Source organism: Doryrhamphus excisus, linkage group LG19 (assembly GCF_037039965.1).
Source record: "Doryrhamphus excisus strain RoL-2023G ecotype Guam linkage group LG19, RoL_Dexc_Guam_v1.1, whole genome shotgun sequence".
Taxonomy (NCBI): Eukaryota; Metazoa; Chordata; class Actinopteri; order Syngnathiformes; family Syngnathidae; genus Doryrhamphus; species Doryrhamphus excisus.
In genome coordinates, this window is record NC_136375.1 from 8,879,866 (window position 1) to 8,894,382 (window position 14,517).

The 14,517-nt window shown below is 40.3% G+C and overlaps 1 protein-coding gene and 1 long non-coding RNA gene across 5 annotated transcripts in view; one reads left to right on the plus strand and one right to left on the minus strand.

Annotated features, from left to right (window-relative positions):
* Positions 1 to 4,095: 4,095 nt before the first annotated feature.
* The window catches only part of LOC131106727 (glutamate receptor ionotropic, kainate 2-like), an 81,042-nt gene continuing 70,620 nt past the window's right edge, over positions 4,096 to 14,517 (minus strand). Inside the window, exons 15-16 of one of the 3 annotated variants that reach the window (XM_058056088.2) lie at positions 8,045 to 8,295; positions 4,096 to 5,134 (exon numbers count right to left, since the gene is read on the minus strand). In XM_058056088.2, the coding sequence (XP_057912071.1) occupies positions 4,970 to 5,134; positions 8,045 to 8,295 (416 nt within the window). In that variant the 3' untranslated portion in view covers positions 4,096 to 4,969. The remainder of the gene's footprint in view (positions 5,135 to 8,044; positions 8,296 to 14,517) is intronic. The other 2 variants (XM_058056087.2, XM_078799137.1) reach the window with 2 other exon arrangements.
* Positions 9,095 to 14,517, plus strand: part of LOC131106728 (uncharacterized) — a 45,059-nt gene continuing 39,636 nt past the window's right edge. For both annotated transcript variants that reach the window (XR_013630404.1, XR_013630403.1), the window contains exons 1-3: positions 9,095 to 9,197; positions 9,303 to 9,364; positions 9,445 to 9,507. This is a non-coding gene — a long non-coding RNA (uncharacterized LOC131106728). The remainder of the gene's footprint in view (positions 9,198 to 9,302; positions 9,365 to 9,444; positions 9,508 to 14,517) is intronic.

The following is a 14,517-nucleotide window of genomic DNA, read 5'->3' on the forward strand; positions in this document are numbered from 1 at the left end:
AACATGCTAAGATATGATATATAGTTAAAGAAAGGTCAATAGAGTACCCTGGAGTACCTTATTTACAGTAATGCTTATATTTGGTGATAGAAGCATCACAGCATCCTTCTTTACAAGACATAGAGCAAATATAAGTGTCAGGCAAAGGCTCATGGGGCAAGCAGCAGACTGAATCACTCTAAGCTGCTCTCTTCCATTCTGCTGCTGCTGCTGTTGACGCCCACTACAACACACTCGCCACCCGGGAGGAAGAAAACACACACAATGAGCTTTTTTTCCCCCCTCTTGGACACACACTTTGTCGTGGAATCAGAGAGAATGAACACACTGTGAGCACTCTTTGTCAGTTCGATGTCAGTTGTGGGCCAAACGGTCACAAATGTCACGAATACGGAACAAACCGTTGGAGTCAAGAAAGCAGCGTTCCCTCAACGGGATTATGGTCTTTTCCCTGTCAAGATGTGTCCCAGTCCAAATGATTCCCCGTCAAGCATTCACCTACAAATATGGCATCAGGCTACTACGACTTCTGGTGGCGGGGAAACGACCGTATATACCCTGTCGCTGCGCAATACGTACCCAGAAGGCAATCGGCTCAAATGGGTTCAACGCATATGCAGAACGCGTCTACATCCGGTCAGCCTATTTTTCGGCAGTCACATGTTTCAACGTGCTCCACCGGCAATTTTCTGCTCCGTAACAAAAAGGAAAACCCACAATTCCCCATCAGGTGACCCAGAAACATCTAAAGAAGGCAGAAAATGGCACTTTCCGGAGCGGTGGATTTTTGCAGATAGTGGTAATTACGCCCGTGTCGTTGTTTCAACTTGGTCTGCTGGCATTTTTCTGCACCGGAACGAAAAGGAAAACCCCAAAACCCTCATCAGAGGACCTGGAAACATCCAAAGAAGGCAGAAAATGTCACTTTTCGGAGCGGTCAATTTTTGCAGATGGTGGCCATTGTACCCATGTTGCTGTTTCGCTGGTGCTTTTCTGCACCGGAACAAAAAGGAAAACCATCTACATACGGCAGAAAATGGCACTTTTTTGGGCGGTCGATTTTTGCAGACGGTGGTAATTATGCTTCTGTTACTGTTTCAACTTGGTCTGCCCGCATTTTTCTGCACCGTAACGAAAAGGAAAACCCCCAAACCCTCACCAGGGGACCCGGAAACACCCAAAGAAGGCAGAAAATGGCATTTTTCGGAGCAGTCCATTTTTGCCCAAGGTGGTAATGGGCAGCCATTATGTCTGTGTCGCTTTTTCAACATGCTCCGCTGGTACTTTTCTGCCCTGGAACAAAAAGGAAAACCATCTACATACGGCAGAAAATGGCACTTTTATGGGCAGTCGATTTTTCCAATGGTGGTAATTCCGCTTGTGTCACTGTTTCAACTTGGTCTGCCCGCATTTTTCTGCACTGTAACGAAAAGGAAAACCCCCAAACCCTCACTAGGGGACCCGGAAACACCCAAAGAAGGCAGAAAATGGCATATTTCGGAGCGGTCGATTTTTGCCTAGGGTGGTAATTGGCAGCCATTATGTCTGTGTCACTGTTTCAACGTGCTCCACTGGTACTTTTCTACGCTGGAACAAAAAGGAAAACCATCTACATACGGCAGAAAATGGCACTTTTCCGGGCGGTCGATTTTTCCAATGGTGGTAATTTCGCTTGTGTCGCTGTTTCAACTTGGTTCACCGAAAAGGAAAACCCCCAAACCCTCACCAGGGGACCCGGAAACACCCAAAGAAGGCAGAAAATGGCATTTTTTGGAGCGGCCGATTTTTGACGACGGTGGTAATAGGGGACCATTACAGTTGTTGCGAAATTGCGCTTTTTCCACCGGCTGAAACGTCATTCTTCCAGCCCAGGAGGTAGACCAAACCCACTAGACATTCATCCCTGGTCTCGGCAGGAGCCAAAGAAGGCAAAAAAACACCACTTTTCTGGCAGGTCGTTTTTCGGCCGTTTTTTTCAGGTTTTACGCTTTTTTCCAACAGTTGAGGCGTCACTCTCCTCTTGAACTAATGTAGAAATGTATGCACCTTACTTTATGAATAATTATATCTTTAAGCATGTAAGGTACGTTTTTATATGCCTAGGAGCAAGGCAGCTAGCTCCTGGTTAAATAAAATGTGAAATCAGCCTCCAGTGTCAGGTGCTTTGGATAATAACAATGTGTGTACGACAAAGCACAAAGTCACATTCATTCAGCCATCTTTGCTTCCATCTTTGCCTAATGAGCAGCACGTTGTCCAAGGATGGCCTTCCTTCCAAAGAGCACTTAGGAGGAGGAGGAAGAGAGAAGGTAATATGATGGAAATAAGTGTGACAGACTTAACGATCGTCTGCGACCGTGCTAACGCCTGCTCTGACCTTCCGTGTCAATCTGGAGGGCGGCCATTGGCGGCCATTACTGTTGTGGCTGCACAGCTTATCGGCGCCACAAACAGCTTTCATCATTACTCTCTCTCTCTCACACACACACATACACATACACAAACCTGTGCAGACAAAGCGGAGGTGTCCGACCGCTCAGCGCCGGCGGGAGGTGAATAACAATAAACAATCAGGAAAGAGAAAGTCAGCGAGCGTGGAACGTTGTGGAGCTGTGCGTCATTATGAAAGCCAAATAGCTGCGGTCATCTGGAGTTGTGTACTCCTGATGGAATATTACACAAGACAACGGTTTGGGGAATGCCACGCACTGTGTGGTAGTGTACAATCTTTTCAAACAGAACTTTTATTTTTACATCTTTACTCATATTTTTCACCCAACTATTTCAACTTTCTTGTACATTTTTTTCAGAAATTTTCACTCCCAAATTTTGACATAATTTTCATGTTATAAAATTTTTTGTAACCTAACCCCCTCCTCCCAATTTTTTAAAATCTAATATTTAATTTAATATTTCAACTTTATGATGCAAAAATTACATTATTGTTCCTGATAATATTTTAAGTTTATTCTCGTAAAACTACCACTTTTTTCTCTTAATATTTTGGATTTATCCTCATAAAATTGAAGTACTTTCTTTTAAATTGTTTCTGCTTTTTACCCTCCAACTATTTTAACTTTTTTATGTTCATTTTATTCTCAGAATTATGTCTTATTCCCATAATATTTTGACATAAATTTTGCAACTTTATACATTTCTTTATTCATTGTTTTGTTTCTCAGAATTTTTTTTTAAATCTTTAATATTTAAACTTTATACAACTAACATGATTATAATATTACACGTTTGTTCTAAAAAATCAATTAATTAAATTGTTTATGATTTGTTTATCCTAAAATTAAAACTTTTTTCTTCTATTTTTTTTCCTCCAACTAAATCAACTTTTTCTTGTACATTTTCTTCTCATTTCCATAATATTTTGACTTCATTTCCATCGCATTATAAAATTTTCTGTAACCCCCTTCCCCTTCTCTCAAGTATGGATTTTAAAAAATCAGTATTATTAATATTTCAACATATTTAATTTTGACATTATTTTTCCTCATAATAATTTGGCTTTATTCTCTTCTCTTATTCTCACCATTTTTGTCTCTTAATATTTTGGGTTTATTTTCGCAAAATTAAAGCAATTTTTTCTATGTTTTCAGTTTTGTTTTCCTAAGGTATTTTATCTTTAATATTTAAACTCTTTTCTACAAAAACTAAATGATCGTTCGTCATAATATTACGAGTTTATTCTCTTAAAATCACGTTTTCCTTTTTTTGGGCTTTAGACTTGTAAAATTAAAGCAATTTTTTCCACCATTTTTTCTCCCCAACTATTTCAACTTTCTTCTTGGAATGATGACTTATCCCCTTTATAATTTGACTTATTTTTTTGTAGCTTTATAACTTTTTCCACAACGTAATTTTCCAAACATTCAAACTTTATTCAAAAAAGTAACATTTTGTAAATATTTCAACTTTATGCTACTAAAGTTATTTTTTATTGTCCTAAAATTGGCTTCAGTTTTGTAAAATGAAAGCTACCCCCCCCACTATATCAATTTTTGTAAATTTTCTTCTGAGAATTAGATTCCGATGTGAAGAAAAGTCAAACAGAAGAAAAGTTACAAATATGGCGGCACTTAACACTTATATACTTATTAATAAACACCTTTGTGACTTCAAGCATAGCTTTATTACATAGCCACATTTTCTCCAACACACATAAGATGAAAAGACAAAAACTGGGAGGGGGGGGTTGGGTTGAGGTTTGGGGGGGCGGTGGGGGTGAATCCTACAGAGCAACGAGGAAGCCTCAGTTGGGATCAGTTGTCAGAGTCTGATCGAAGGCTTCATTTGCGTCGGCTACATGTTGTGTCCTCAGGAGGGGGGCGGGGTGGGGGGGCTACCATGGTACAAAGTCCTATAAAATGTCTTGTACAAAAAGAAAGTGTTGTAGAAATCCTGCATGAATCCAAACAACAACTTATCCAGAGACCATTGAAGCGTTTACATTGAGGCTTTTCAACCAAAGCTTTGGCACGAGAAGAAAGACAAGATACAATGAAAGATGATTTCCGAAATATACACAGCAGTTCATCGTAAAACTTGTTTGGCAACAACTACTTTTCTCCTTCTTGGTTATTTTTTCTTCTCCAAATGATCCTAAAGAAACTAAGGAGGGGGGAGAGGAAGGGGTCATATAGGGGTCACACAGGGGCTTTTAGACATGAACAGAAAAACTACATCCTGTGTCACTATGTGTGTGTGAGTGTGTGTGTTGTGTGTTAGTCCACTTGTAGCGTTTCCAGCTGCCTTCAAAAAGTGAACTTCACAGTGAGGTGACACTGCTCAGCTTGCTTTATTTCCACAGGAAACATCTCTCTACAAATCCATAAAAAGGAATTCTTGGTGTGACCGCCAACCTCAGACAGCGATGAGGTCGGCCATGATGTCACCCTCGTCCCCCCTTTTGCTCTCCCCACATACTGAGGGGAGTTTTTTTTTTTTTTTTTTGTGAAATTCATGCCATGGTTTCCTTTCCCGGGAGTCTCCTGTCATTGAACGTGTGCATGTTGATGACTTCCTCCGTCTTAACGATGACGGGCGGTTGAGGCTTCTGCTTAAGACGACGCTGGCACTTCAGAGACACGCGCAGCTCGTCCATCATGGCACTGCAGAACGATCGCTGTATAGAAATAAACAAACAAAGCAGGGTTTATGCTGCAATGCTCACACCCACGGTAAACACACTTGGACACTACAGCGACTCCAACCGGATTGTATCAGTCGTGAAACTGCATGAACAACATTTTAAAAGTTTTTTTTTTAACATCCAAGTAACATTTATTTACAACTATGGACTATTTACAATTTTCACATTTTTTCACGAGGAACTAATGAAGTACTATTGACTATGGCACATACATTTAGAGTAGTTACTGAGGAACTAATGAAGAACTAATGAGTAACTATGACACATAAATTTAGAGTAGTTACTGAGGAACTAATGAAGAACTAATGAGTAACTATGACACATAAATTTAGAGTAGTTACTGAGGAACTAATGAAGAACTAATGAGTAACTATGACATAAATTTAGAGTTGTTACTGAGGTACTAATGAAGAACTGATGAGTAACTAATGCACATACATTTAGAGTCGTTACTGAGGAACCAATGAAGAACTAATGAGTAACTACTGACTAAGGCACATATATTTAGAGTAGTTACTAAGGAACTGATGAGCATAGCTATTGACTAAGGCACATACATTTAGAGTAGTTACTGAGAAACTAATGAAGAACTGATGAGTAACTAATGCACATACATTTAGAGTAGTTACTGAGGAACCAATGAAGAACTAATGAGTGACTACTGCCTAAGGTACATACATTTAGAGTAGTTACTAAGGAACTAATGAAGAACTATTGACTAAGGCACATACTTTTAGAGTAGTTACTGAGAAATGAATGAAGAACTGATGAGTAACTAATGCATATAAATTTAGAGTAGTTACTGAGAAACTAATGAAGAACTGATGAGTAACTAATGCACATACATTTAGAGTAGTTACTGAGGAACCGATGAAGAACTAATGAGTGACTACTGACTGAGGCACATACATTTAGAGTAGTTACTAAGGAACTAATAAAGAACTAATGAGTAACTAAGGCACATCCATTTAGAGTAGTTACTGAGGAACCGATGATGAACTGATGCAGAACTATTGAGTAAAGCACATACATTTAGAGTAGTTACTGAAGAACTGATGACGAACTATTGCGTAAAGCACATACATTTAGAGTGGTTACTGAGGAACTAATGAAGAACTCATGAGTAACTAAGACACGTATATTTAGAGTAGTTACTGATGAACTAATGAGTAACTAAGACACATACATTTAGAGTAGTTACTGATGAACTATTGACTAAGGCACATCCATGTGGAGTAGTTACTGGGGAACTAATGAATAACCTCAATACTTCTTATACCTAAAAGGTGAAGTAGGATTTCTATTATGAAGCATAAACGATGACATTTAAAAACAAAGCCTTTTATCCTCTTTAAAGGGGGGGGGCGTGTTATGCAACCTAAACAATATGTCAGCCCTCTGTCCTTCCTAGCGTACAGTACAACCTTATCAAACATTCATGGCTGCAACCTTGCCAAAACAAATTGCAATAAAAACCCTTTGAGATGCTAAATCCCATTGAGTGTGTAGGAGTGTGACTTGTAGGAGGATTGGACGGCAGGTATTCTTTACCCATTTATTCATCCAATTTGACTGCTGCATGAATGATATAGTTTTGCCTTTTGTGAAAACGGAGGCGGGTGGAAAAAAAAGCACAAAATACTGTTGGTTTCATGTAAGAGGAAGGTGACAGAGAGAATAGAAGAGGCGGGAGGCAGTAAATTACAAACTAGCTTGGCAGCACGGATGTGGTGGCATTTGGAATTATCTGAACATGGTGACCCAGTCTCGTTGATGGTGATTAATGATAGCGGAGATGTGCTCGGCATCAGATGCAGAACGTAACAAAAACAGAAGTGAATCAACAGTGAGATGGCAGACAGGACGGAAAAATAACAAAAACAATGCATCTAGGCCATCTTTAAAGCAACAATGTCTGTATGCAGTACAGAAAGCATGGACTCATTTGATCCTTCAAACAGTTAAACAAAAATCAACGCCAGAAAATATTTGTTTGTTTGTTATTTGGCATGCTACTTTCTGTTTTTTTTTTGGTTTATGTGTTATAATGTGACAAGACCATATCATGTTTAATTCTGTGGGTATCTTAATGGCAAAAATGTAAAGTAATTTTTTCTGAAAAGTGAAAGATGAAGTAATGCTTGACTGTAAATTTAGGTTCTGTAAGTTAGGATTTGGATGAAAATTTCGGCAATTGTTGTATATAAGATATGGAAAAACTGATGAAATTTTGGGGGTGATCCGTATCACTGTCAGGAATGTTTTAAAGGGTTCTTTAACACTGCGAGATAGGACCATTTTCATCATTTGTGCATATAACACCCAAAAAAATGGCCAGACCACTTGTAATAAAAAAATCCAGGACTAATCCAAAAAATGTAGGATTAAACTGATTCCTTTAACAAAATGTGAATTAGCATATTGAGTGTCCTTGTTAGTTAGCAGGCTTCTTCCTGGTTTGTGAATTTTTGAAAGCAAGGAATGATTAATTAATTAATTCATTTTCTACCTCTTATCCTCCCAGCTGTCTTCGGGTGAGAGGCGGGGTACACCCTGGACTGGTGGCCAGCCAATCACAGGGCACATATAGACAAACAACCATTCACACTCATATTCATACCTATGGACAATTTGGAGTGGCCAATTATCCTAGCATGTTTTTGGAATGGGGGAGGAAACCGGAGTACCCGGAGAAAACCCACGCATGCACAGGGAGAACATGAAAACTCCACACAGTGATGGAATTGAACTCGGGTCTCCAAGCTGTGAGGCCTGTGTGCTAACCACTCATCCGCCATGCATGAATGATTCGTTAACTCAAAAATAAATTCCTCTATCCTCACTTTCAGCCAGATTTGCATCCATATTTAACTGGGTAAGTACCTTCTCCAGCTGGGCGTTCTGCTTCGATTTGTACAGAACCTCCCCCACGGCCACGAACACAGACAACACCAGTCCGGCGGCAAGTACAATGAAGATGCCTCCAATATTTTGCACCCCCAAAGCGCTGGCCTCTTTGCTCTCTTCCTCTGGACAGCCATTGCCCCTCCACCACTTCTCCTTCATCATGTGCAGCTTGCCTTCCTCCTGCAGCTGCAGAATGGCGATGGTGATCTTGTCCCTGTATGGAGACCCTGCCGGGGGACACACGAGCGCAGCAGCCGCCAACAGTTGTTTACAACATAATTGTTCAACAATCCAAAAGACAAAACATTTCAGATGTGGCATGGACCCCCTTGTTGCTAGGCAGACTTTGTGGGGCACAGAACAAAAATGTTCCTATACAAATCACATTGGTATTCACTTTTTAATGGTGATGAACTCATTTGATCCCAGCCTTATTTCAAAAGCTGTCCCCATCAGTTCATCTTTCAAGGCACACTGAATAAATAATGTGTTATATAGACAAAGATTTTTTCATCAGAAAAATAGTTACTTTCTGCCTTTTTCCATTCTTTAGTAATCAGCAGTAGATCCTAGGTAGGTTTCAGCAAAATATTAGTTTTCAACACAAAGAGAATTCTACATTTTAAGCATAATCTTCACTTTGACACACATTTAGCCATAGATATTTAGCCAAAATGTCTAAACAATGAGATGCTTAGGAGAATGTTTGTTTTTCAACAGAAAAGTCAACCAACGTGATAGTTGGACTTTGTGGAGATTCCACTGGTGAAAACGTAGCTATTTATGTTGCTGTCATCATAGAACCTGACAGGTTACATATGGCTGCACAGGGGGGAGCCCTAATCCATTCTCACTCCATATTCCCATTAACATCGTGACTCAAAATGGCAAAAAATTAAATAAGTGTTTCTGAAAAGTGAAAGATGAAGTCATGTGTAGCCAGGTGGATTGATATTGTGCTGCCCTCCACGTAGTACTGTTGCTTTAAGAGCAAGGCAGCGCTGGGGGGGAGGGGGAAATCTGGCGAGAACACCGAGTGGCGCTAACGCGAGAACAGGAAGTAAAGCCGACAAGCTAGCTAGCACCAGAGCTCGGGACAGTCTTGAGGAAAATCGCTGTAAACACTAATGTAAGTCGAAAATTACTCAAAAATTAATATAATACATTGAAATTTCATGGATGGGGCAATATATATCGGTGGATGATATTGTACGTTGACGATATGTTTACACAGAAAAGGTTGTGTGCTAACCGCAATATTGGCCAGGCGGAGGGACGCGCTGAGCAGCAGTGCAGGTGAGTGTCACTAAAGTTTGGCGTGTTTTGTTATTGTGTGTGTTTATTAATTAACAAATATGTTGTTGAATACTGTTTAGAGGGGAGAGGTGATGTGTTACTTGCCAAGTGTGTAGCAGCTTTCGTTCAACACACTGGAAGAAGTAAGTTATCTGCCTGTAATGTACAATATTACAATGATTTGAAAATGTGACTGTGTAACATCGGAAAGTATGTGGCGAGGGAACGTTTTATTTCATTTTTTTTGTATTTCTTTTTTTTAGCAAGCCATTACTCTTGTCTATTGTGTTTAATAATCATTTCTATGTTTTCTGGAAGTGCGGGTTTTGGTTGTTGGTGCAAGTCAGGATACCCGGCACCTAGTAGGGCTAATATTCAGTGAACTTCCTGGTTCACATAGAATGACAAAATGGCCAGATTGTATCGTTTTACCGCCTTGCTGCACTTATGCTTTGCTTGTGCTTTTGCCAGCGTTTATTGCTTGTTTCTGTTCAGAATAACTTGAAAAATACTGAATGGATTATCAGCAGTTTTTGTACATGGGATATGGAAAAAATAATGAAATTTTGGAACAAAAACTGTTCAGACCAATTGGATTAAAAAATACAGTGCAAGTTTCCAACAGGTAAATATAAAATTTATCACAGACTAATCCAAAAAATGCAGGATTAAACAGATTCCTTTAACAAAATTAATATTAGTTTTAGCATATTCGAGTGTGCTTGTTAGTTAGCAGGCTTCTTCCTGGTTCATGAATTTTTGAAAGAGGATAACTCAAAAATAAATTCCTCTTTCCTCACTTTCAGCCAACTTTTCCAGCAATTCCTATAAAACACCACGAGATGACAGTATTGACCTAAAAGCCCCTATATAGTTAACTTTTTGTTAGTCTTAGCATTTAAGAATGCTATCCTTACTTAAAATGGCTTCATGTTACCTCTTACTTCATGTTTGTTTTCAACGGAAAAGTCAACCAATGTGATTGTCAGACTTTGGAGGTTCCACTGGTGAAAACATGGCTATTTATGTTGCTGTCATCATAGAACCTGACAGGTTACATATGGCTGCACAGGGGTAGCCCTCCATTAGTCGCCACTAATCCTGATATTCACAGGGTGACTCCATTCTCACTCCATATTCCCATCAACAACACAAAGTTGGCAACAAAGTGGAATGAGCGGCTGTTTGCACACACTATCACACTTTGCAAATGGGGTGTATCAACAGTAAACAAAGGCCCAGCTGGATGTACGTGTAGCACATCTCAGATATACATATACTGTATACCTGAGATAGGGTTGTGTACATGGCGTGATGCGTGGTAAAAAGACAAACTGCTGGGAGGATGGCGGTATTAGTAAAACAGAGGAAGCTGCTAAGGGGGGATCAAAGGAGGCGTTATCGCTGCAAAGTCTTTTTCCGACCGCTTCGACTGAATAATATCACTCACACACGCGTCTCAGAAGAAATTAATTCATTCGTATATATATCTTACTCCATGTCTATTTCCATTTTCAAAGTCAAAATGAACAAGGGAGTAAAATAAATCATTTCATTAAAAGCTTAAAGAATGCAATCATTTGTTTTTCAGTCAGTTTCTGGTTGGATTTGCATATCATTCTTTATATTTTTAATAGTGTTTTGGAGTCGGGATGTCTTTTTTTCCAGTTTTTTTCTGTGTCATCCATCACTTCCTGTTATCATCCATCATCCTTGCATCTCACTGTCTCCATTTGCACACAGAAACGGCCTAGCGGGCAGATTAAGTGACACTGATTAAACCCAGGTGTATGGTAATGACTTTGCAAGTGTTAAAAAAATGATGTTTATATTCACAATTATGTCACTTTTGTCACATACTACAAAACTAGAGGTGCTTATTATTGGCTTTGTTATCGAAATCACCATGTATCATGTCAAATCTTACAGACACCTTCATTTAGGAGACTTTGGATGTGAGGGTGCACTGTTCCCTGGTTACTGATAATATTTAATATTTACCGTATTGGTGTGTGGACAATTTGTACAAGCATTGCACAATGTTACTCTAAACTGTAACATTAAACAAACACAACATGAGATGTGTCCTGGCTGGTCACAGACCACTAAAAGAGGTGGTCTGGCTGCCATGGCAACGACAGAGACTGTATTGTTATAAACAAAAGTGACTGAAATGAAAATGTCACATAGTATTGCCTTAAGGTCTCTCCTTCATGCATGTTTAAGTACATTTATCCCACACTTGCATGCTCACATGATCTCGCATATGCTTCATTTGAAGATTGGAGATCTCTCAAGTATCACAGTATCCTGATTGAAGCCCACCCTCTCAACTGAACCCATCATATTTCAAATGATAAATGATGGCCTAACAAAAGAGGCCTTGGATAAATGCTAATAGGATGAGTCCTTAGAGACAAGGATATGGAAAGCGGCAGCCACAGCAAATGGAAAAGAGCGGGCGGCTTGACGCCGTGTGCATTCGTAACTACCTTACAGATGTTCAAAAGCACGAGACATCCATCACTCCCACACTCGGGCGAGCTGCTCCTATGATCATGCTTTTTGAGGTGATAGCTGTGGGTGATGCGTATTGGAACAGGATTTGGGGAAACCCCTAAAAGTTTCAGGGTTCTTTCACTTTAATTGTTTGATTAATCTACTTAGTTAACTCGGTCAGTATTTAGTGTCTTAGTAGAGCACCCCCTGAAGTATACAATTTGGAGTTCGACCACCATAAACTCGAGTTCAAGCTATTATGTGTGACTGTCCTCAAAACGTGAGTAATTTAATTGCATTACATGTAATAACTAGAATGACAGTTACGAATTTTGAAGAGTCAGTGCGGAAAGGGTAACTCTTTCTTTGGGAGGTGCCAATCATGAGCTACAAGCTTGTCATTCATTCATTTTCTACTGCTTATTCTCACAAGGGTTGCGGGGTTTCTGGAGCCTATCCCAGCTGTCTTCGGGCGAGAGGCGGGGTACACCCTGGACTGGTTGCCATCCAATCACAGGGCACATATAGACAACCAACGAATGTGGTTTTCACATTCATACCTATGGACAATTTCGAGTCGCCAATTAACCTAGCATGTGTTTGGAATGTGGGAGGTAACCGTAGTACCCGGAGAAAACCCACGCATCACGCATGCACGGGGAGAACATGCAAACTCCACATGGCAGAGGGTGGAATTGAACTTGGGTCTCCTAGCTGTGAGGCCTGTGTGCTAACCACTCGTGCAGCCACAAGCTTGTCAGTTCATTGGAAATCGCAGGAGGTCATGAATGAGTGAATCGAACAGTCTGACTCACAAACTGAAACATCACAAACTAAAATCATCACACAGCAACTTAACACTCAAAAGGTAGGTAAGAAATATAAAAGAAAAATACCATTAGGAGTTTAGACTTTTTAGAATTGAGAATACATGATAGAATCATGAAAAATTAAACAGAAATTATTCAAAATGAAAGAAATGCCTCTCTTCGCAAACACAGTCAAGGACAAAGCCAATAGAATGGCAACAAAAATCACCAGTAGGCAAATTGTTGATGTTAATTCAGTGCCAAGCATGTTGAATCGCCTGTAATGAGTCAAGTGATGCAAGTTAAGTGGTTAGCATTTAGACCGACATGGTCAGGAGATCGGGAAGACCTGGGTTCGATTCTCTGTGAATGTGAATGGTTGTTTGTCTATATGTGCCCTGTCATTGGGTAGCTACCAGTCCAGGGTGTACCTGGGATAGGCTCTAGCATACCTGCGACCCAAGTGAGGATAAGAAGCATAGAAAATGGATGGATGGGGCCGACCCAAAAAGGCCCACATAGTTCAGTGTTTAAATAATTTCAAGAATTCTATTGTTGTAAAGGATAGTTTTGCGGTTTCATACTGTTTTTCTTGGAAGTGGAGGGAAAATAGCACTTTTGTTGGTAAAGGTTGCTGACCCCCGTTATACGGAAAATGTTATTAGTATTGTGTTTCTGCGTTACTTTTGTAACGAGTTATTCCAAAAACTGTTGGAAAAACACATCAGAGAATCGGATGACACAGAATTGAGGTCGTCGAAATATGTGCGACAAGGACGCACAAAGTCGGAGGGAAAAAAATCCTTTCCTTTCAAGAGCGCTTCTGTATTAAGCGATTAAAAGAGACATTTTCTATCACAGGGGAAACATTTTAGGGGGCGTAATCAGCTTTATTCTGAAATACTGCGTAATGAACACCCTCAATAAGAGAACGAAATGAATTAGTGAGAAGTAATAACTCCTGCAGCAGACATCCTAATCAGTCGTTTTTATGCATTTATCAGTGTAGCACTTATCACGGAAATGAGGGTTTTGAAATATAGCGGGACGTATTTGATACACTGCTTCAATAGCGCGGATGAAAAGGAACTCGGAAAGGTCCTGATGTCCATCTCAAGGACGTCCGTATGAAGTTGCTAACGCCGCTCTGCGCCGGTGCGATACATCACGGACGCCGCCTCGGCCTTTTTTTTTTTTTTTTTTGTTACATCCGCAGCAATCATGGCATCTCTGCAGATCTATAACGACCTCGCACTCATCAGCACGAGCCGGCTCCAGATGTGGATGGCCGGAATTAATCATCCGTATTTTGATGGCCTTCATATCGCTTGGTGATGGATGCGGCCATTAACCCCCACACAAACGCCTCGGGCGCAGTGCTCCCGTTGGCCTCGTGGCGACCACTTTAACCTTTATGGCGAGTGGGACAGAAATCATCAGCAGCACTTTGGTCCAACACCCTCGGGATGCATCTACTCAGACTGCTTTGCATACAACACAACAGTCCCTCGTGTAAATGATGTGAGCGCTGCATTAAAAAAGTTTGATGTCATCTGCTTTTGAAATATCTCCTCTTTTTTTATTTATGTTTTGACAACAGCAAAAGTAGATTAGAAAGACAGACACGCCAGCAGTGGAATTGTCATCTGATTGTTTGGCGCTGAAGAGTTTTGTCGTCTGCACTTTAATGCCCCGGCTACAATTCAGATGGTGTCAAGAGAAAAGCAAGCGAGGGAACGGGGGTGGGTGTGGGGGGGCGGATGGCACTAAATTGACTTTGGAGCTGCGTTCGATGAGTCTTCCACTCACAGCGTTGCAGCTTTGTGATATGAAAGTAGGGTAAAT